Source organism: Rattus norvegicus, chromosome 16 (assembly GCF_021556685.1).
Source record: "Rattus norvegicus strain SHRSP/BbbUtx chromosome 16, alternate assembly SHRSP_T2T, whole genome shotgun sequence".
Classification (NCBI taxonomy): domain Eukaryota; kingdom Metazoa; phylum Chordata; class Mammalia; order Rodentia; family Muridae; genus Rattus; species Rattus norvegicus.
Genome location: NC_141549.1, coordinates 79,117,307 through 79,141,210, shown reverse-complemented (window position 1 = coordinate 79,141,210; position 23,904 = coordinate 79,117,307). Strand labels below are relative to the sequence as shown.

Sequence of the window (23,904 nt, the reverse complement as noted above, 5' to 3'; positions counted from 1 at the left end):
CCTAGTGAGAAAACGTTGAGTCCAGGGCTCTGTGCCCTCTGTTGTGAACTCCAGAACCTTGGTGACACTCAGGAACCTTTATTCTTGAGGCATTGCTTCCCTGGCTTTCCCACTGTGCCCTTAGCAGCAGGACACCCTTTAGAACCTTCCCTCCTCCTCCTCTCTCCCACCTTCTCACTCCCACAGTCAATCCAGTCATCTGGCTCCTGGCAGCTGAAACGGAAGAGCCGGCCTGGCTCATGGCTGTCTCCCGAGAAGTCCTTTCACTAGTGAGAAACCACAACGTCATCACAGTACACCTCCAGTGATTCACTATCACCCTGCTTTGCTGTTGCCCTTGGGCTTTCCCAGACAGGACAAAACTGGTGCGAGTTTGTGTGACTGTTGCGGGTAGAGGGGAGTACTGGCCCATTTACCCCAACTAAGACTATAGGACATGGACTTTATTTTATTTTTTCTACCTTTGTAGTTCTTTCAAAAAATGCCTGTGAACAATGTTTCAAATTAAGGACTTAAAATTTGTTTTAAGCACCAGGTTAGAAATGATGATGTCTTCTGGTCACTGTTGTTGCCTATGCACAGATGAACCAGAGCCCTGCTGCCCAGCTGTGAACTGCCCCCAGAGGATACCCTTCCGGGTCGGAACAACCCTTTCACAGAGTCACCTAAGACCATCAGCAAGCACAGATGTTTACATGGTGATTTATAACAGTAGCAAAATTACAGTTATAAAGTAGTAACAAAAATAACTTCACAGTCAGGGGCTTACCACAACATGAGAAACTGTATCAGAGGGTCCCTGGAAGGTTAGGAAGGTTGAGAACAACTGATCTAAACTCACAGGCTCCTGCCTTCTGCTGTCCGTGCATATAGCACAACAGCACTGACTGTGGGGTCCCCATTCAAAGCAGCCCTCACTGTGGATACTAGCTGGGCACCCTGACACTCAATCCAGTTCTGCCACTGTCATCCTGGAGTTACAGACAGGCTGGCTTCCTCCCTCCCCACCCCCACCCTCCTACCTTCCACCCCCCACCCCACCCCCACCCCGTGACTTCTGACCCAGCAGCTGTAAGCCAGGGCATCCTAAATCCTCTCCTAGGATTCGATAACCTGCTCAGACAGCTGAGAAATCAGTGTAACACTGAATTACATGTCAGTTTATTACAAATGCTATTAGAGATATAACTGAAGAGCCTAAAGAGGAGATGCCAGGGGCAAGGCCTAGGACAGAAAGCGCAGGGCATGCATGACAGTCCTGTGCCCTCACTGCCATGTCCACCCACCTGGAACTCTATAAATCCACAGATTACATGGGTTTAGGATCACCATGGAAACACAGGTCTGAGCATGTCTACAAGGGGACTGCTAGATTAAGTTAAGTGGGGTGGGAAAACCCACCCTAAATGTGGGCAAGCTCCATCCCCTGGGCTAGGGCCCGGGATTGAATGCGAAGGACCTCAACCTGGGGCCCTGCTTTATGTTCCCTGCTCCCAGACTGCACTCAGTGTGAGCAGTCTGAACAGGCTCCTGCCCCTACGACCTCGCCTTTCCCTCTGTGAAGGAGAAACCAGAACAGACGCCTTCATCCTTAAGTGGCTTTCATGGATATTTGTCACAATGCTGAGAAAAGTCGCTAATACATCTAAGCTCCCCTTCCCCCCACAGCTGTCCCCCAGCAGGCAGCCTGATTAGGCAAGCTGCCTCCTCTGCCTCTGGCTGGAGACAGCTCAGCTCCCTGTCCTCCTCTCCTCACTGTTCATGTTCTCCACGATCATCTCCTCCCTTCCCCATGCAAACCCTCGCCCTTCCCTGCCCATCCATCACCACAGTTCACCCTTCAATGCCTCACTTCATCTGCCACAGCCGTCCCTCCTCAGACCTGCACCGAGGCAGCCGCTAAAGTGGAATGCTTTGCTCCCAAGCTGAAGTTGGAGCTTTCTTGAAATCAGATCCCAGGTTTCCCACATACCAGACCCCACAGTCACCCAAGAAGTCCATCAGCTGTGCAAATGTAGCTGAGCGCCTACAGCGTGCCAGGTGCTGCTGGGCATGCCGTGTCCACCGTGGAGCAGTGTAGCCATTTCTTGCCTTTGGTTCCAGCAGGAGAAACAAGAAACAACCCAAAAAATAAACGATCTGTCTCATTAGAAGGTGCTGGAAACTTTGACAGAAGGAAAAACAGACCAGGTTAAGGGAGAGCATGCTGGGAGCCCAAGGGTGCCCTGGGGGCCTTAGAGGGCAGGACTTGCAGACAGTGAGAGAGTTGAGTGAATAGCACAGTCATCTAGGTGGGAAAGGGGGACATCTGAAGCAGGGGGGAGGGGGTACAGGGCAGGAGCATGAGACTGACCTGGGATGGGCATGAGGCTGACCTGGGATGGGCATGAGGCTGACCTGGGATGGGCATGAGGCTGACCTGGGATGGGCATGAAGCTGACCTGGGATGGGTATGGCTGCCTGAGAGTCATGGACAATGAGTGCAGGTCCCTAGAGGTGAGAGCCTGACTACTGCCCACTGTGGGGGCTTCAGCTTTCACTCTGGTGAAACGACACACCACCATTCTGAACAGAACAGCTTAGGATTCTGAAATCCCTACTGTAGCAAGAAGAGCTGCAGGGAGGGGAGTAGCAGCAAAAAGATGCGGTGGCATTAGTACAGGCTGGGCGGGCACTAGAGTTGTGCTGGGCCTCCTTGCACAGCACCGACAAAGGGCCTAAGCAGTGTTTTGACGACAGTGAAGCCAGTCAGACCCTGGACAGGTGACACAGGACATAAGAAAGGAAGTGAGCCAGCAGTAAGTCTGACTGTAGGGTTTGGGTCAGCATCAGGAGGTGTGGGGTTCCCCTTAACTAAGGTGGAAGGCTGCAGAGCCAGCAGATTCTGGGGAGCAAGAGGACAAGTTGTGGTCAGGACAGAAGTGTATCAGATACCCCCACACAGGGGACATAGAGCAGAAGGTTGGGTGAGCCTGTACTGGAAGCAGAGCCTGGGCGTCAGCGGCGTACAAAGGCTCCTTGAGGCTGGTTGGTTTGGGCTGCTAAGGGAGAGCAGAACAGAGCGTCATGGATGGCGGGTACCGTGGGTCAGCATTAAGAGGTTAGGACATAGATCCAGCGACTAGCAGCAGAGGACGTATAGGTAGGACGAGGGAAATTGCTCTGAGGATGTGGAAACCACAGTCTGTGCCGTGTGTGGTGAGGACTGTGTGGCTTGTCGTCTGCAGCGCTGTGAAGGTCCCTGACTGGCAGGTGATGGCATGGATGTGGTGAGATCAAAGGTGAGGAGGAGGTGTGGGGACAGACAGATGCAGAGACAGAGAGGAGTTGAACAGGAAGTGGCAGGTGAATGGAGGGATGTGGTTTTATTATATTAATGCGGATGGGGGAACAGACAGGGCAGCTCTCGGGCAGGCAAGCGAGACTCGGCCTTGCTCAGTGGGGACCACTAGCCCTGGCTGGGAACAGTCCGCACCAGCCACTGGTAGGAAGGCAGATAGATGAGTAGGGATGCTGAGTCCAAGGACAGCCTGTGGCGTGCCTATCTATCACCCCACTGTCTACGGCAGGGTAGGAAGCAGGGTCGTGGCTGAATGTGGAAAACACCATGAGCACTGGAGGCTGAACTGCACACTGATGTGGTTCGCGGGTTGAAGAGAAGAAAGAGAACTGGACATGAGCTTCCTGCCATCAAGAGCTCTCCAGTGGCCGGCAGCTGAAAGTCACAGAATGCGGTCCAAGGCCAAGTCTGCAGGCAGCTGCATGGCAAGTGCAAAGGGACTTTGGTCTCCACGATTTGCTCAACACCTGTAATTCCTGCCCCCTGGTGTTGAACTTGGGGGAAGGAGGCCTGTACTGGAAACCTTCCACCCCGATGGATGACCCTTCTGTGGTTGCCACACGTGGCTCTTTCTCTGTCTTCCATGCTGACCTCTAGACTTGTACGTATCAAGCAGCTAGCGGGACTAGGCCCACGTACAGTTGCCTGCCCATTCTGCCTTGAATTCTCTCCCATTCCAAACTCAGTACCCTTCACTTCTTCGTTTTTAGTAAAATCACAGCGCTTGTTTCACGTTTGAGGATCAACCTTTCTACCCAGCCTTGTGTATTTTTCCCACAGGACAATTCTCCTAGCTTAGAGAGGTGATAACGAAGCCGAAGCTCTCATGGCCGGTTGGTTGGTTACCTGGTTTTTGTTTTGGGTTTCTTTTGGTTTGGTTTGGTTTGGATTTTGTTTGTTCTTTTCTAAGAGTTTCACCCTATAGGCCCAAGCTGGCCTGGAACTCACTGTATAATGAGGTTGTTGATGGCTCTGTTAACTGCGGTCCTCCTGCTGTGCAGTCACGTTGGCCTGGTGCCTGCTTACGTAGGCTCACCACTTGGTCACTTCTTAATGACTCTAAAAGAATCCTTTTTTCTTATTACCCACACGCGCCCTCCACACATCCACACTCCAGTGATCCTGGACTATGTGTTGGAACGTGCCAAGCTTAGACACCCGTCACCCAAAGTGCCCTGCCTTGCGCTTCCTGCTCTGTCTTTCCCACTGCAGCTCTTCCCAACCCTTCCTAGTCTCGGTCGCCTCTCTTCCTTGAATGAAGCACCTTACTGTACACTTGAAAAACAAAGTGGACTGACTGCCTTCCCGTTCTTGTGACTTCAAAGTATAGCCTGTTACTCTATTACAGGAATGCAGAACGAATGATTGATTAACCAATGGCCATCGTGAGGATGAGGAGCAGACTGTGCTGCGTCGATGGCACCAGCCGCCTCTATGATATGTCAAGGGAGGGAAGTGTCTGTTAGGCAAGGCTCTGCAGAGGAAGAAGGTACACTGTCATTCCAGGAAAAAAAATGAGTCTGTAAGGCTGGACAGGCACAGCCATACCCTTTAAATTAACATGCAGAAAATTGACATTTTTCATATTCAGATCTGTAAGTGTGGCACCAGCCATCCTCCAGGGAACTGAAAAGGCCAGGCTCATTGGTAGAATGCTTGGAGAACACACTTGATGGCCAGTGTGCATCTGAGAGAGTGCGTTAGTACACGTGCAACCCTACCCCAGACTACAGGGATAAATCGAGTCACTAATGAAGTGGACCCCATGTGGGTTCAGAAGGCCTGACCCAAGAGGGAGGCAGCAAGTAACGTGTCACGATTGCACACCCATGGAAATACTCTAGAGACCCACCCCAGTGTACACAGAGCTGACAGCAGCTCCTTACCAGTTAGGGAGGAGTCAAGTGCTCCATGTTCCAGATCTCAGATGAATTGATGCTGCCACCCGATTGCATTTTCCACACTGCTCAGAATCATCACCATGCAATTGTTATGCTGTGGAAGGCTCGTGTGGGAACTCAGGTGTGGCATTATCTCACCTGACTGGAGATGTGTGTCTGCCTCCTTGCTCCTGGTCAGAAGCAGAGTTGGGAAAGGCCAACTCTGTGACCCGAGCCCTTTGATTCAATACTAGCCTGATTTTCCTGTGGCTAGTAAGTGGTCTCGGGCCTCCTCCTGGGTCTGCAGCCCCTTATACTGTTTGCCACAAGAATTTGGCCACTGCGGATTTGGTTGCCGCAAGTCTGTACCTCCTCTCACATGTGTGGCTCACCGGGAACCTGGATATCCCATCAGTGAGCCACTCAGCAGGTGAGCTCTCACACCAAGTGAAATCCAATGCCCTGGTCATAGTGACTGAACCATGAACTCCTGCCAAATTGTCTCTTGGCCATGGATAAATAGCTGGGATTCCTGAGAGCTAGAAGCCTGTGGCATTCTGTTCCGCTCCAACAGTAGTCTGCCATAACTGACTTCTGGGTAAACAGATTTGAAGGGTCTGTGCTAAACCCTGGTGAATCAGTAGCCTCCCTCATGAGGGTAAATGCAGCCACAGGGACAGGGCTCTCTAAAGCACAGCTGATGTCCAGGCTTTGGCCTCAGCCCGCACCACACTGTCGCTAACCCACCAGCGCATGCACTGCATCTACTTTATGCATGTATGCCCATAAGCACATAGATATACAAGTAAAATATTGCATCACCATCTGCAGAGAACATCAGGAACTCTCCTGAAAACCCAGAGCTCACCCTCAGCACTTTGCCCGTCCTGTTTATTTTAGAGGCTGCTTGAGCCTAGGGTGTCAATGAACTCCATTTAATTGCTGTTTCTTCCAAGTTGTTTTTTCTTTTTTTTTCACAGAGTATCTCTCTGTAACTAAGGCCTTGCCAGACTCCTGAGTGCTGGGATAACAGATGCACTTCAACACACACATCCTTTATCCCTGGCATCCAAGGAGACGGTCAGATTCTGCAAAACTATACTCTGTAACTTGCATGTGCCCTTCTTAGTCATCTGATTTCGGCTCTGGTGGCCTCTGGTAGCCTCTGAGACACTTTGGGGTTCCACTCTGCTGGCCATTCAAACGCTGTCTGTTGACATGAGATGAAATTGTGTAGAAGAGGACACCTTCTCTCCCATCAAGAAAGTTGAGTCCATGCCAATATTCCTAATCCATACTTGTCTCCAGTCCCCCTTCCGCAGATTTCAGCGTGACACAGTCGTTCTGACTTGGTGTACAGGCTAGGGCTTTCTTTTTTGTTCTTTTTTAGCTTTGCCCTTTTGGTCCTTCATGTGTGTGTTCATATGAGTGGGAGAGCACTGTGGGAGTGCATGTGGAGGTCAGAGGGTGACACCGTTGTCTTCTTCACTCATTTCCAAGTTCACCAAGGCTGGATCTGTTTCTGAACCGGAAGCTCAGTACTCAACTCTTCCCAAGGATCCTCCCATCCCACCCCACCTCTGCACTTGCTGGGGTTACAGGTTCTTCACCGTCCCAAAAGGGTTTCTACATGAGCGATGGAGATCTAAGCTCAGTTCCTCATAATTGCACAACAGACCATCTGTCCACTGAGTGGTCTCCTCGGAAAGAGTTAGTTGAGTAATCTCTGGGGCTCTAGGTGAGGTGTCAACACAAATAGCATCACAGTGACCACCCAGCCATCTGCTCGTCGATTCACCCCTTGTCCCTACTGCCCCCCATCATCCCCAGATACCCTCAAGCATGCCCAGCATCGTGTGTGTGTGTGTGGGTGTGTGTGTGTGTGTGTGTGTGTGTGTGTGTGTGTGTGTGTGCACGTGTGTGAAGTTTGCAGTGAAGTTGGAGGTTAAGGAAGTTGCCTTGAATTGTGGCAACAAAGGAGACTAAGGCAGCTTTGAAAATGGGATGTAAGTTCCTCTCCCTCTAAAGGAATAGGGAGGACAGAGGAGCACACAGGGGCGCACTCTGTCAGTAGCTTGGTTTCCCTTTTGTGCAGTGTAGAGCCTTAATGTTCTCAAATAACTTTAAAAAGGCACAGTTGAGGTAATGGTGCTTTGCTGAAAGAAAGATGCACAAGCCAGGGTCAGGGTCCAAGGTTGTATCGATGACCTGCAGTCACCTGGACCACATGCACTCAGAGTTATGGGTGCCTCTAAGGGTGGGGTTGCATGGGTCCCTTTCCTTTCAGGCGATTTCGCAGTTTGCTGAAAAAAGTCCGAGAGGCTAGGAAGACTAGTAAGAGCCCCGAGAAGCAGCCTGTTCTGAGCCTCTCTCACAGGAAGGACCTCACCAGAGCTTAGCGGCGAGCACAGTGCCAGTCATCACGGATGGTGTCTGTGGCAATGAGCTCCTCGTACATCCCTGTCCTCGTTTTACTGAGGTTTGGACAGAGGGTCTTAGTCACTCTTCTCATTACTTTAACCAGACACTTGAGAAGAAGTCACTTAAAGGCGGAGTGTTTGCTGTGCCTCACTGTTCAAAGTGATCGCTCCATCACGGTGGGAGAAGACATGGCGGGGGGGGATGGGAGGCCTGCTGGTCACTTCCATGGGCACACAGGAAGCAGAGAGTGAGCAGGAAACGATGCCTGCTGTAGCCCCTCAGAGGCTACGCCCAGTGACCCACCTCCTCCAGGAAGGCTCCACTTCCTAAAGGTTCCACAGCCTTCCCATGCTGTGTGATCAGCCTTGGACTGAGAGCCCGAGCAGGACACATCACATTCAAACCACAGCAGGAAGGCAAAGCCATGCAGGCTCGACTGCTTTGACTTCAAACACTACCTCCTCTGCTTTCAGGCTGAATAAACAAACAAAGAGAAGAGTCTCGATCTGTCAACTTTAGTGTTATAGTCTGAAGTCAGGGACCCCGTTTCCCACATTCACCAGCACAAGTGAGCATGGCAAATGCATGTGCTTGATGAGGAAACAATACCTAACCACAGAAATTAGCAACTAAAGCTACACCCTGAGACGGCCAAGGTTGGCCTTTCCCTGAATAAGAACAGGCTGCCTTCTGATTAGAATACTGTAAGACAGTGAACTGGGGTGGGGGTGGGGGGGCAGTGAACTCGAAGGCATTTCTTGTTTGTGTGTTTGTTTGTTTGTTTGAAACAAGGTTGCACATAGCAGAAGCAGGCTTGGACTCACTGTATAGCTGAGGCTGGCCTTGAATTCCAGATCAACCTCCCTCACCTTCAAATTGTCGTGTGTGCCAACAAACCCAGATCACTTGTTCTTGTTGCTGCTACTTTATACACACACACACACACACACACACACACACACACACACACACAAAGTGTGTATATGCTCATTGTATTAGCATTTTAGAGTGGGTTAATACAAACACAGCAAATCCTTGATAGTGGTTAATTGTGTGACATCATTCAGACAAGTTGGTATCTTAGACACTTACAATCGGTTTTCTAGTATACCGGAAAATGAAGGATGTGTCTCCAATTGGTTAGTCCAGGACTTAGGTTGTTTGAGATTCTAGTCTTGCCGTCTTCCAATTCAACCACTTTTATCATGTCCCAGGGACTCAATAACTGCATGTAACCCACAGAGGCATGACCATCTGGCCCAAAGGGCAGTAAGGGAAACTTCCCCCAAATCCCACCTACCCTTATAGGGTAGGAGTGTGCCATCTGCAGAGGAAATGAGGTCACTTGGATTGTCTTGGATCAAGCCCATCTTCCACTGGGCTATAAATGCACTGAGCAGAACACATGAGCTAGCATACCTTTATAACATCCATGGTTCCTGCCTGCCATTTTGGAAGAAAAGGCGTTAGTGAATTAATACACAACAATATCTAATGTACAAAAAGTCACTTTTTACTTTGTGTCCATCAGCCGCAGTCATCAATCACTATATATAATCATTATATATTATCATTATATAATAGTTATAGTTATCTATCTCAATGCACCTTGGTCCAGTAGCTCAACACCTTGGTGGACAGTGGTGACCCTGGTTTCATCTCTGCATTTGACTCATGGTATTGATAGAGTAGCTCTCTCCAGCCACTGCTGTTTTCACAGTGATACTAGTTTGCTCCTGACCGTGTTAATAAAAGGACCATTGGTACAGCAGGGGCCTGCTGCCAGTCGCCAGTCAGGGCACACCGCTGCTACCCAGTACTGTACTCAAAGGAAAAGAAGATTCATAACTGAAGTATGTCAAGTGGGCCCCCATGATGGTGAAGCTTCATTTTCATAGCTGGGTCCTTGTTTTACATTAGGGTTAGATGTAGTCGTGCTTACATAATCCCAGCACTCAGGAGATAGACACAGAAGACAGAGAGTTAGAGGCCTGCGGGAATGTGAAGAGAGTTCCAGGCCTCTCTAACTGACACAGCAAGACCTGGCTCTGAAGCAAAGCCCACCACCACTGTAGTGTGCAGAGTGAGGGGGAAACCATCTGGAGGTGTTAACTAAGCAACTACTGTCCACCGCTTGCAGGGTCTTTCACCCTCCAAACAGAGGCCCAGCATGGATTCACTCTTCTTAAAAGAGTTCCTTCCCCTTATACTTGACATCAAAGTCCCTAATCTCCCTAAGCTATTGATCCCAGGTATTGGAAAGAGACTGGCTAAAACATTCAGAATACATAACTCCCAACAGCTCCTAGATTATTTCTATTTTTAAAAAATCTTCACCAATCCGTTATTAGTAAAATGTATTTTAAAATGTGCCCACTGTTGTCCCTTGGAAACCACAACTGTTTGAGACAGCAGGAGAGTTCTGATACATTTGTCTATTTCTCAAATGCTCCCCACTGTCTGACACTTGTTCTCAAAGGCTGCCTAAAACACCCTTCAGACCGTGATCAGAATGACTCCTTCAGACATCTTCTAGGATACCCCTATGAGGGCACGTACACACCTGCTGTCGCTGAGGGACATCCTCCATGGGATCTCTCCTTCTAACCCTTTGCGGTCTCACCTGGTGTCTAGTCTGAAGCAGTCCTAGGATCTGTTAGTCACTTGCGAGAGAGCCCTGGAGGCCCCTGAGTTGAATGATGGCTGGCAAGAGCAGCACCAGTGGTAGCTATTCCCCCTCCTTCGCCAACACGGTCCTCCGAGCTACTTAACCAGTGCTCAGAGATGTAGTCTGTTTATCGGTTGGTTAATCTTTAATACTTTGTTTTAAGATTGTGATAATTCAAAAGTGTGTTGTACTCCTAGACTTTTATCCATATCCACTTTGAAAAATATCTTTCCCATCATCGTCTTCTCGGGTTTGGGGAATGTAAAATTTGTGGAACAATGGATTGTCCTTGTGATTTGAATATAAAGTGGGATCCCAAAGGCCAGTGCTTTGAGCCTCGGTCTCCCGCTGGCCATGCTGTTTGAGAAGTGGTTAGATCGGAAAGGTGGTAACTTCATCATAGAATTAATCTGCATGGGCTCATGGCTGAATGGACTGTTAGGGACTAGCTGGAGGGAACTGGTCACTAGGGTGTGCCTTTCCCCCAGCCCTTGTTCTGCAGTCTCGTTTCCCAGAAATCACTCCTAGAACAGCAACCATGGGCTGACCCTTCTGAAACCATGAGCCAAGAGAAAGCTCTGGCTGTGTCTGCCTCGCTTACACTGTCATACTGACAGAAATCGACCAGCACAGCAACATTACCTTGAGTCTGTATTTTGAAGAGAATTGAGCTTCACTGTTGACCCGATCTTCACACAGAATGAGTTCTGTCCCCACTGACTTCCTTACGTCTACCCACAGATCTGCCGACGTGAACGCCACTTATCTACCCAGCAATACCGAGGAACCCTCTTTGCCAATCAGCCGAAGATGTTCATCGCACCAGCCAGCAGCCCTCCCAGAGCCAAGCTGTGTGAACTAGTGCTCCTGTGTGGGGGCCAAGTCAGCCCAGCCCCTCAGCTGGCCAGCCTCATCATTGGTCCCTACAAGGGCAAGAGGGAAGCAAGGATCCAGTACCTGTCAGAGAAATGGGTCTTAGGTAGGAACAGATGGTGGAATACAAGCAGGGGGGATAGGGGAGGGGCCTGCCAGTCACATGGCTATCAGGAGCTCAAGGAGAATACTGCCTTGGTGCTCTGGTATAAGGGCAGGACTGGCGGGGTGGAGGGGGATGCAGCCCACATGGCCTGGGCCTGAGATTAATAGTTCAGCCTCGGGGCGTCTTCTCTAACAGTCATAGGCACAGTTGCCCCTTACTGCCGGCTGAAGACCAGTTCACAAGGAGAGGATATTGGAGCGGCCTTAACCCCCTGCTCCTGTTTAGGAAATCTGCTCGCTCAGAGCCACCTCAGCCTCAGTGGTGAGCGCAGAATGACCAGGGTAAACTGGCTGGCTTGGGTTCTGCAGGCACCCTGTACCATGTGCCACCCAAGATTTTCAGGGAGGGAAAGATACTAAATTAGACAGCTGGCCATCAGAAGCTGTCCATATGCGTGATGGAGGTGGGCGGGCTCCACCAGTCATTCTACTTGGAGGACCACAGAACACTCCAGAAGGGCCATATAGCCATGAGTCTGCGTTCTCAGGGGTGTGCTGCTGCTACTGCTGCTGCTGCTGCTGCTGCTGCTCCTCCTCATCTTCCTCCTCCTCGCCCTCCTCATCTTCCTCCTCCTCACCCTCCTCATCTTCCTCCTCCTCGCCCTCCTCATCTTCCTCCTCCTCGCCCTCCTCGCCCTCCTTTTCCTTCTCCCTCCCTCTCCTCTTCCCTCTTCCTCCTCCTCCTCGCCCTCCTAGCCCTCCTTTTCCTTCTCCCTCCCTCTCCTCTTCCTCCTCCTCCTCCTCACCCTCCTCTCCCTCCTTTTCCTTCTCCCTCCCTCTCCTCTTCCTCCTCCTCCTCCTCACCCTCCTCTCCCTCCTTTTCCTTCTTCCTCCCTCTCCTCTCCTGTCCTTCGCTCCTTCCCCGCTTTATGCTAGGCTCAACACCCTACAATGGACTCATCCCAAGCAGGATGAATTCTGGACTCAGCTCCAAGGATAAATTTTAAATCTTCATCCCTGAGATTTTGACAAAGGTATTGGTTTGGTGGGATCAAGCCCTGCAGACCAGACAGCTGAAATACTCATTTCTCACTGTTGTGGAATCTGGAAGGCCAAGGGCAAAGCGGGATCAGGCAGATCTCCATGGCTGCCCCTGGACTTGCAGGTGACACCCCTTTCCTGTGTGGCTTCCTTTTTGAGTTCACACTTCCTCCTTAAGTGAGGTCTGGTTCAACCCCTTCTGGGTCCTGCCTCCAAATGCAGCCATGTTCCAAGGTGCTAGGGATTGGAGATTAGACGCAGGAATTCTGGGAGGGCTCAGCTCCACGTAACAGCAGATTACCCTGTTTGCAGGTCCTTACCTGGTCGCTCAGTGCTCTCTCCCTGTGTGTGCTTCTCCTTTCAGCCTTTCCTCTCCTGTTCTTCCTTGTGAATGCTGAGATCCCAACTACCTGCTCCCCTGCCCTCCTCCTCCCCTCCCCCACATACTCCCCTCCTCCATCCCCCCCCCAGCCCCCCAGTCCTCTCCTCTCTCTGCTCCTCCCAGTTTTCTGGTTCTTCTTTTTCCCTTATCTTCCAAGTCCTCTTCTGAGACTGAGTCCTTCCTGGGTCCTTTAGGACTGCCCCCCATAAGTGTCCTTCTCTCTCCCTCTTTCTCTCCCTCTCTCCCTTCTAGCTTCCCCTTCCTCCTGGGTTTTTTTATTCAGCCCCCCTTCCCCACCTCACTCTCATTTCTAAATCCTAAAGTCCTGACTTCTCTCACTCACTTTTTGATGTTCTCCTTGAATAGATAAAAATGGATAACCTCATTTTCCAAAGTTACATTCACACAAAAATTCATGAGTATCTTTTAAATGATTGATGATTGACCCTGTACATTTTCGATAAGGCAATCAAAAGTACTTTTTACTATCTGCTACAGAGCCGTTTGTCTTTGCATAGAAAGTATTGAAAGGAAAAAAAAAAAAAAGCTACCCTTTAGCTCCCGTCCCAAAGCCAAATGCTGTTTATTTTTCTGAATGCCAAGAATAGAACCTTCGAATATCCCATGTTCCACAGCCGGGATCTTGTTTGGTTTCTTGGAAAAGTGAATCAAACTGACAATGGCCTCAGACCAGAACTGAGCTTTGAAAACACGTCGGTGCATGACCGGTATCAGCTGTCCAAAACAACAACTAACAGTCGAAGAGTTCGGGAATCGCCGCTGTGGGGGAAGGCGGCAGCCTGAGCCGCACTCCTGCTATTTCCAGGCTGGGTGGCTGACAGCCTTCCTGTTGCTCCAGCGTCCTGTGCAGTGCCTGTTACAGCCAGGCTAAGTTCTTCCGGTTGTTTTGTTGGTTGGCTCCGGCTGGGATTTTAGGGGATGACTGCCTACCTGCTGTGTCTACCCAAGGCCCCCCGGCAACATTCTCTGCATGCCAGGGCTGGCTCAGAGACCCCAGTTTGTGCTCCTTTCCTCCCCCTAATTGACATCCGGTTGCTGACCTGTCATTGATTACACCAGCTGCTATGCCCTTGGCAGTATCCGGGCATTGTGTGCTCCAGGCCTGCCTGTGTAAGATGAGTCCCCGTGGCTTCTGGGTACCCCCCTGACACACCAAGTCTTCCAGCCTGAGCCAGGTATCTTTCAAACGCCAATTAGCACAGTTAATTCTCTTTCTGAATTGAATTATAACGGAGCCTCTCCTGTGGTGTGCACAGAACAAAGGTTATTGCCTCCACATCTGTCCATCAAGCACAGGTTGACAAGCACAGCACAGTCCTGTGCTTGGTGTCCCTCCAGCTCTGCACAGGCTTGATCTTTTCCTTATACACTGGCCAAGGGAGACCCAAGAAGATGTGATGTGGTATATGCTGTGGTTGGCCTTCTCAGGAGTCCTGAGCGACAGCATTCCTGCATGCATAAAAATGTCACTACAGTGCCACGACAGAGGGACCGTGTGACCTTTGAACACTCTTATTCCCCAAACCTCTATTATTTTAAACATTTCTCTAGAACACATTTTATTCCCAGGCTGGTGAACTAGGCTTAGTTGTGGAATGCTTGCCTTCCGTGCAGGATCCTAGGGTCATTCTGCAGAAGGGAAGGGAGGGAGAAGAGGAGAAAGAAAGGAAGTATTGCATTCTCAAAATATACTAAGAGAGACTGAAAATAGAGCTTCATGGCAGTGCACTTGCCCACACGTGTATGAAGAAGTCGCAATCCCGTTCTAAAATAAATGAATAAATTAAAAAAAAAAAGAATAGAAAAAATACACTAAGATAAACAGAAACTTTTAAGGCATGGATTTGAGAAGAAAATTATTTCGTGATAAGCTATAAAAGGCAATATTCAGTATTTATTAATTCAGTTTACTCCAACTGGAATAGGCAGTGTGAGTTTGAGCCAGGGAGAGTCTTCAGAGCAGTTTGGATTAAACATTTAAAAGAGTTAAAAGCATCTTTTTATATCCACCTTCAAGTTTGCAAGTAGACATCCAAAATGAAAACACCGGGGCCGAGTGGTGCGCTTGGTTGCTCCGTAGCTTTCTGTCTAGTCTTAAAGTCAGTGGGTTTTGCGTGAAGCTGCTGAGAAGTGCCTCAGAGAAAGTGAATGATCCTTAGGAGAATTTCATGGAGCCTCGAGTCTGGCATTGAGTTAGCACCGCACATCCTGCCTTCCCGGCCATTGTGTGTTGCTGATATAGGACATGAACAGGCACAGAATGTCACCCTGTGGAATTCAAACAGAAAGCATTTAATCCCTGCCGTACTCAAGTGGCCCACAGAGGGTGTGAGACGCCACGCTGCCTTCCTTACAAGGAGTCCCTGTCCCCCATTCACTCCCCAGAGCCCATTTTCCCTGAAACAGCACTGTACCCGGGCCAGGATTCTCCATGAATCATTCAAGCAGAAGGAGAAATGGGGATTTCTGAGCAAGAACACCCTTGTGGGCACTTGAATATACACGAAAATCAACAAGAAAACAAGCATCAAATTCCCGGTAGCAAGAACCAGGTACTACCTGTCCCAATGTCAGAATGTGGGTGTGTCACTTAAAACTGTTTTCCAGTCCTCTTGTTCTCCTTGGCACTCCCATGAATGGCAGTTCCCATGTCCCGTCTCAAAGGTCGCAGGGTCTAAGGACCTTGCCTGGTGAGAACTGACAGGCAGGACTGTCAGGCTGTATGGCTCGGTGCTGTGCTCATTCTTGGTCACGCCGGCCCCTCCCTTTGATGTTATCAAATAATATGGGTTTGGCCTTTCTCATGAGACTGCTTCAATCTCAGCCTCCCCTTCATTGTCTGGGCTACATTCAAGAGATAAGACCTGCATTTATGCTATTGTGGGGAGAACATTTATGCTATTGTGGGGAGATAGTGTAATATTCTCCGCAGAGCTGTCAGAAAAATAAAGTTTACCCTTGACATGACTTCTACATAACTTACAAAGAACATTTTACTTAACTGCTTCCCCAAGTCAGAACTTCAGGAAAAAGGGTCCCTGATAGCTTCTGGGCCTTCCCATGCTGGCCTGAGCTATTCATGTGTCCCTCATTGGCTGGCCAGCTAAGTGCCTAACTGTGGCATTCCACGGAACAACGGCTACTCTGGAGACCACGGACCTTGGGGATTCATAATTATATGGACACCTGAGGGTTAGTCAAGCTCCCCTTGTCTCCTAGTCCCATTGCACAGATAAGAACTAGTCACCAAAGGCTGAGGGTTCAGGAAAAAAAGAAAAAGAAAAAAAAAGAAACAGAAAAATGGGAGGGCTGTCTGTCCCTTGGCCTGCCCTTCCCTTCCCATGTATCCTTCCCAGGACCCAGGCCCAGGAGCTTACCAGTCACACTACACATGATTGAAAACTGGACAATAGAGTCTGTAATTCTAACACCTAAAGACCATGTGTGCACCAATATATCATTGATTCAGTTCTGTCAATCGGCTGCTTTAGCTTTGGTTAGGGAAAGCTAGGGAAAGAATGGACTTGGGAAATGTCCCTAAGCTCTCCCAATAGTCCAGGTAATAGTTCTTGAATTTCCCTGGCCATTCAGGCTACCCATCTTCAACTCAAGTCAGATCCTTCAGCCTCCCTCAGCACAAAATGCCACCTCCCAACAAAGAGTCCTCTGTGAGTTTAGCTCAGGGCAGAAATGATGTGAGCTCAAAAGTGTTCTACGGAAGAAGAAAGGTGTGTGCTGGTGTGGAAGTCACAGTGGCCATCGGCATTTTTGTACTTGGCATTTGTGACACGATGGCCAGCTCTATAAAACTTGCTGTTGTTAAGATTAGAGGTTCACCAAGCCCTGCAGCAGTCCCACTCTTAAGCAAGGCCCCAGTATGTGCCTGCTGCCCCATGGCTCCCAGCACATAAAAGGAAGTTAACAAACATAAAAGAAACTTCAAAGCGCCACCTCCTAATGCCATGTTACTGACCACTTAGCCTGTCTGTGCTCACTGCTTATGGCTGGAAGGTAGTTCTCATGTGACTTCAGAGGACCTGAGGCTTTGGCTCCTTTTCTGTTGCTGTTGCCTTAGACGTTAATGTTAACACCCTAGAGCCTCAAGTGATGACGGTTCCGGTGTGAGGCGAAGCCTGCAGGGAACTTAGAGTGTGACTGCATGGGGAGATAGTATTTGGAAAGAAGACCTCGAAAGAGAGCAAAAGATTAAGCGCTCATAAAGTAGGATGTTAGTCCAACCACGCGGTTTCAGTGCGTGCACAGGGAAGAGACGTCGGGTGGATGCAGGGAGCCAGGGCTTCAGCTAGCCAAGGACAGTGACCCCAAGAGAGACACTTGACCAGACATCAGTGCAGAGGCCTGAGGTGGATGCTGTTGCCCCACCCTACCTGGGGTCCTCTCTGATGGAAGCCTGAGCTACTACAGTTCACAGAGTCCTAAGGTCCCCTTTGGAAGTCAGAGCCCATTCCAGCCACCCAATCTCCAGTTAGGGATCCTCCTCATAGGGAGTGGGATGTCATACCAGTAGTGAAATTTTCTATCAATAGTAAGATTGCAAACTAGTAGATTTCAAATTGTGCAGCACAGAATCCAGTGTTCTGCAAACAGGACTGAGGCCGAGGTGTCTCCCCTGGCTTCCAAGCAGAGGAACAGTAGTTGGATGGGATCATGCTATTTTAATCTTCAGTCAGTTTTTTCTTAAACATCAATGCCACCACTAGACACCGTTGAAAGAGAGAAGGACAGGAGGGTGGGCCATGCTGAAGCCTGGCCATCTAAATAGTAAATAATGCAGGCAGTGCTGAGACAGGGAGGCAAGGCCATCAATGCAGCACTGCAAAGGGACCTGGGGCTGCACAGTAGGGATGCACAGTGGGGATGCACAGTAGGGACCTTTGAAAATCGAGGCAGTGGGATGAACACTTTCCCACTGGTAAATTTGGAGATGAGATGCTGAAACTGAATCAGGACACAGAAAATACAAACAAACCGAGCATCACAAAAAGTGAAAAGGAGCCAGAGAGCATCTCTCACCATCCACCAAACTGCTGCCAGAGGACGGGGCCATGCCCACCATCAGAGCCCTGGACCTGTACTCCCGGGTCAGTCCGTCACAGAAATAAAGGAAGTGAGAAAGACTCACCTGACTCTTGTGGGAAATCTGCGCAGCCTCTGAAGGTTTACAACAACCAGAATATGTCCCTCAAGGAAACTTGGCTTCAGAAGGGCAGGGAGCCTTGTGCATGGGATAGAGGACCAGAGCTCTTCCACCACCCAGGAGGAGGATTCCGCAAGAGGGATCCTTGCCTCCATCTCAGGGACCCTGGAGAGTGGACAGGACCACCAACCCTGAAGGGAGACAGCAGAAGTAAAAGCAGATGGATGAGAGTATGTCACAGCAGAATTCTGTGAGGAATGCATTAAACTCTGTGACTCAAAAGATAATAGTAAGAAATGGGACAAAGATATAACAAGAAATTCCAGAAAACCTGCAAATGTACAATCACCCATGAAAAAGTATTCAACAGCACTAACCACTAGGGAAGTGTGACTCAGAACCTTACAATCCCCTTCCCCCAAAAAAGTGTTGAAGAAGTTGTGGGCAATTAGAGCCCTTAGATGCAGCTAAGGGAGACATAAGCATTGTAACCACTAAGGAAAACACTGTGTGGAGTTACCAGTGATCCAGCGGCTCCACTGCGGGGACATATATACCCCGCCCCTAATGTGACTCCGAGTGTGAGTGAGGGTTGTACGTCTGTAAGCACAGCAGCATTGTTCACAGCGGCAGACGGGAGAAGCGACCAGAGTAGGGAGAAGCGACCAGAGTATCAGATAACAGCAAAGGAAACACAGCATGTCCACACGGTGTGCAGTCTCCTGCCAGCAAAAGGAGATCCTGGTACCCGCACTACACGGTGGAGACACCATGCCCAGTGCAATAAGCCAGTCACACGATGTCCCCGGAACAGTCAAAGTTACAGAGACAGGGCATGTGACCAGGGTTTCCCGAAGCAACCGCAGGGAGCATGAGGGTGGGAAGTTACTGTTTAGTGGATACAGAGATTTGGTTTGGGATCCTGAGAAAGTTCTTGAAATTCATAAGTGCTGGTAGTTTCACAGTACTGTGAATGTACTTTTATTGAAACATGCAGTCAAAATAGCTAAAATGGTAAATTTATAGTTTGTATATCTTATAAAATGGCAACTCCTCTATATAATTTTAGTACTAGGTTTTTACCAAAAATAACAATTATTGCAGAACTAAACAAAGAGGGGGAGTTATACACCCAATTTTTCAAGGCCCATTTTTCAAGATCTTAATGCAATCACTCATTTTGTCAACATGGATATTAAAAGTCTAAAATGAAACATTAGTGAATCAACTTTAGTAGTTTGCTAAAAATAGAATGTACATAAAATCAAGTATCAGGCTAAGAATATAAGAATAGTTAGTGACAGGATTGGTCTCCTGTTACTTTTCCCAGTGGTGTTAAAAACCATGAAAGATAATTGAACATCCACTCGTGTCAAACATGCCTCGAGAAGCAGGAACACCTTCTTCCTGTCCATGTACATGCTAAGAAGTGGCTATGGTAAATTACTTAATAGTGAAAACCTCAGTGTAAGCTTCAAGTCTCATACAAGAAGCCCAGCAATGCTACTGCCCTTTTCAACAGTGTTCTAGAGCAGCCAGTCAAGGAAACAGAATGGGGGGCAGATGCCTTAAAGGCTGAGAGAAGCCATCCTTCCATGGTTTAATTGTCTACACAGACGCATCCTGTAGGAACAGAAAGACTACCACAACTAAGTCGAACATCACGGAATCCACCGCGGAGACTGATAGAGCAGAGCCCATGATTGTAATAGAGAAAATCGTCGATGGCTCTGGAGTGGCCTAGTGCTAAGCCACTCTACTTCCTTGTCTGGGACAGCAAAGAGTTCTGTGAATGACAGCCCAGGGCTGACTCCTCAGTGCACCCTCAGAAAGGTGCCAGGTTAAGGATGACCCTGGGCAGTATCAGAGCTGAAAGGAATGTTAGAAGCTGCCGTAACCCATTCTTGCTTTTTCCACAAGAATACTGGATTAGTTACCTGTCTCTTTTTTTTTTTTTTTTTTTTTTTTTTTTTGGTTCTTTTTTTCGGAGCTGGGGACCGAACCCAGGGCCTTGCGCCTTGCACTTCCTAGGCAAGCGCTCTACCAACTGAGCTAAATCCCCAACCCCCTAGTTACCTGTCTCTTTAATGAGACAAAATATCATACCGTAACAGTTTAAGGAAGGGAGGGAGGAGGAAGGAAGGATGGACGGAAGGAAGGAAATAAGGCAGGAAGGAAGGAAATAAGGGAGGAAGGAGGGAAGGAAATAAGGGAGGAAGGAAGGAAATAAGGGAGGAAGGAAGAAAGGAAGGAAGGAGGGAAGGAAATAAGGGAGGAAGGAAGGAGGGAAGGGAGGAAGGAAGGGAAGAAGGGAGGAAGGAAGGAAGGAAGGAAGGGAGGGAGGAAGGAGGGAGGAAGGAAGGAAGGAAGGAAGGAAGGAAGGAAGGAGGGAAGGAAATAAGGGAGGAAGGAAGGAAGGAAGGAAGAAAGGAAGGAGGGAAGGAAATAAGGGAGGAAGGAAGGAGGGAAGGGAGGAAGGAAGGAAGGAGGGAAGGAAATAAGGGAGGAAGGAAGGAGGGAAGGAAGGAAGGGAGGGAGGAAGGAAGGAAGGAGGGAAGGAAATAAGGGAGGAGGGAAGGAGGGAAGGAAATAAGGGAGGAAGGAAGGAGGGAGGGAAGGAGGGAAAGAGGGAGGGAAGGAGGGAAGGAAGGGAGGGAGGAGGGAAGGAAGGGAGGGAGGAAGGAAGGAAGGGAGGGAGGAAGGAAGGAAGGGAGGGAGGAGGGAAGGGAGGGAGGAAGGAAGGAAGGGAGGAAGGAAGGAAGGAAGGAAGGAAATAAATAAGGAAGGAAGGAAGGAAATAAGGAAGGAAATAAGGAAGGAAGGAAGGAAGGGTGGGTTATTCTGGCTGACCATTTAGAATGAAGCCTGTCACGGTTGGTAGGAAGTCACAAAGGCAGAAGCAAGAGGCAGCAGCTCACATTTCATCCAGTCAGAACAGCACAGTGAGGGCTGGTTCTCAGCTCACTTCTTCCTCTCAGTGCAGGCCTTGAGCCAGTGGAATGGAATGGTGCCTTTCACACTTAGAATGGGTCTTCCCATTCCAGTTAACCCACTCTCCAAACTTCCTCACAGATATGTCAAGAGGTTGTCTCCTAGGTGATTATCAACCTGGCAAGTGGCCAGTCTTAGCTGACATACATGCACACACACACACACACGTGTACACACACACACACACAAGACATTGAGGCTAGTTTATCGTACAGTAAAATAACTTTGCACTGCTCGTGTACTAAGCATATTGCGTATTCTTAGGCACTGCATGTGTAACACTTAACAAGAAACACACAGTCCTTGCCCATGTGAGAATTAGATCGGTAGCAGGTTTAAGCAACAGTAGTGGTAGATATTATGAAGGAGATGAAGTGATGTGAGGGAGGTCCTTGCTTCAGTCTGGAGAGGTAGTCAGCCTGAGATAGCCTAAAGGAAGAAGAGAGGACTAAAAAGGGGAGGGAAGCCAAGGAAAGCTGGTGCCTAGAAGCATGGTAGTGTGAAATGCAAGGAGGAGAGAGACGGTAGGGGAGAGGCTTGAAGTGATTAAGTGTTAAGTGATGCTGGCCCTTGGTGTTTAGGGATACCAGCTTAATATTGGTAGAGTCGTGGCAGCGTCAGATTTTAGTTGACATTTCAGTAGCTCTCACAGCCGGGTGCGGGAGAAACGAGGGATGGTGATTACCCGGACTTGAGTTATGAGCATCCAAGACAACCGTGAGGAGAGTCTTGCCAAGCAGGACTAGAGGAGCGGTACTGAAAGAGCAAAGTTTGGCTCAGCCTGTGGAAGTGAAGCCTGTGGGATGAGCACACAGCAGGAGAGACCTGCTCCATGAGCTCCAGGTGGAACTGAGGTCAACCTGTCAGAGTATACAGGGGGCAGCGCTGGGTTCATCACTGCGAAGTGCTTGGAAATTGTGGCAGCTGGCTTCTATGTCAGCCTGACACGAGCTAGAGTCACCTAAGGAGAGAAAACCGCAACTCACAAAATGCCTGCATAAGAAGGGACTGCACAAGCCCATTGGCATTTCCTTAATTGGTGATTGATAGGAGACAGCACAGGCCATTGTGGGCAGTGCCAACCTGGGCACTGGAAGAAAGCAGGCTCAGTGTGCCGTGAAGAGCAGGCCAGTAAGCAGCAGCCCTCCATGGCTGCTTCATCCTCTTCGGCTTCCAGGTTCCAGTCATGAGTTCCTATCCTGACTTCATTTGTTAGTGGAAGTGTAGGCCAAATAAACCCTTTCCTTCCTGTGGAACTTTAGTCACCGTGTTTCATCACCCTAAGACAGAGACATTCATAACTGGAGCCTCTCTTGTTGAGGGGGAAGCTCTTGCCATAAATACCCCCCAGAGTGATACTCACCCCACAGAGAAGCCTCGGAGATGCCTGCTGAGTGAGCTGTGAATGAGCATGTCCACTGAACTGCCTTCTGGGACTTCTGCTGAGCAGAGAAAAGGCCTGGTCCGCTGTGCTCTCGGCTTGGCACAGTATCATCCACCACCAGCTACCAAGTTTTAGTTAAATATAGAGATTTGTCCCCCACACCCATAAAACATTAATGTTGGCAGCATGTTGGTCCGGTACACCGACCGAAAGACCACACAGAAGTTCGGCTAGAAAACTGGCTTGCCCTAGGTTCGTGCCAAGTCCTATTAAAGAACGTGGCCGGCCCGGGGTTGGAGTTTGTTTTTGTTTTAAGAATGAAAGAACTAGGGAGGACAGGAAAGAGACAGAGGAGAGGGGAGGCCGTGACATCTCCTGCATCTTTCCTGCTTAAAATTCTTAGCAGTGCAGTTGGAATCCTAGCAGTCGAGAGGAGAGCTGGAGGGTGGGTAGCTTATGTACACCCTGGGCTACATGAAAGCCTGCCTCAAAAAGCTGAACAATAATGCTGTTAACAATGGTAGCCACTTTTTCTGATTGCCCGGGCTGCACTCTGTCTGCAGTGACAAGACTGGAGAAAGGCCGTGTAGTTTGTCTGACTGGGTCCTGCTGATAGGCAATGCCTCCTTCCACTCACCTATACGGGCTCATTTCCCATTTCCCTGCAGTGTCATATTTGTTCTGTGCAAACCTCATCGGACCTCAGTGCTGTAATTAGAACAACTCGGTCCCTTTTATCACCTACTTCTTCTCCTTTTCAAATCTGTATTCCCATGTTAGTCACTGTGTTAATGTTCTTCTTTTTGTAAAACTTGGAATTTGGGAGTTATATTGAATTATCAGATTAAGTAGAGAGAGGCTTCCTTTCAGTGGGTTGTTTGTTTTGTTTTCTGACCTTATAAACTGATCCAGTCAGAAATCCATATGCTAAACTGGGGTCCAAAGAGCCCTTACAGCCTGGGTGGACATTACTTTATAGACCAGGTAGGGAGAGCAGCAGATTGTCATCTGTGAGTCAAAACCCAGGTACAATGAAGCAAAACCTCAACATGGCATGGACACAGAAAAAAGACGATAGCTTTTTTTTTTAAGATGTTATTTATTTATGATATTTAAGTACACTGTATCTGTCTTCAGACACACCAGAAGAGGGCATCGGATCCCATTACAGATGGTTGTGAGCCACCATGTGGTCGCTGGGATTTGAACTCAGAACCTCTGGAAGAGCAGTCAGTGCGCTTAACCACTGAGCCATCTCTCCAGCCCCCAACAATAGCTTTTACATGGAAGAAACACATACAAGGCAAAAGCAAGAGACACGCATCCTGCAGCAGGCATTGCAGGAAAGGAGTGAAGCATGGGTCCACTTCAGCATCGCAGAGACACAAGAGCTGTCTTAACTGTATACAGTACTGTGTGTGTGCACATATGCTCATGCATGCGTGTGTATGCACCCAGTGCTAGTTAGCATGTTCCCCTCTACTGACGACCCCCAGGGGACCCCTCTCCAGCTCACAGTCTTAGATGGAAGCTTGTCTGTACAGGAAGGCAACAGTCAGATTCTGGAACAATTCTTTAAGCCAAAACTAAGATGAGCTTTTCTTTCTTCTACTCTTCCTTTGCTTTTTATTTCTAGAATG

At 49.0% G+C, this 23,904-nt stretch overlaps 2 protein-coding genes and 1 long non-coding RNA gene across 5 annotated transcripts in view; 1 reads left to right on the top strand and 2 right to left on the bottom strand.

The window, feature by feature from the left end:
- The window catches only part of Erich1 (glutamate-rich 1), a gene marked incomplete at its 5' end in the record, with an annotated part of 52,793,804 nt that overhangs the window by 4,523,153 nt on the left and 48,246,747 nt on the right, over window positions 1-23,904 (bottom strand).
- Mcph1 (microcephalin 1) overlaps window positions 1-23,904 on the top strand; it is a 205,690-nt gene that overhangs the window by 176,890 nt on the left and 4,896 nt on the right. For all 4 annotated transcript variants that reach the window (NM_001427088.1, XM_087588472.1, XM_087588475.1 and 1 more), the window contains 1 exon segment: window positions 11,051-11,288. In NM_001427088.1, coding sequence (NP_001414017.1) covers window positions 11,051-11,288 — 238 coding nt within the window.
- LOC134482416 (uncharacterized) lies at window positions 14,599-22,477 on the bottom strand. Its single transcript, XR_015640064.1, has 3 exons — window positions 22,244-22,477; window positions 17,875-18,080; window positions 14,599-14,999 (listed from the first exon to the last, which is right to left on the bottom strand). It is a non-coding gene; the product is annotated as an uncharacterized LOC134482416 (long non-coding RNA).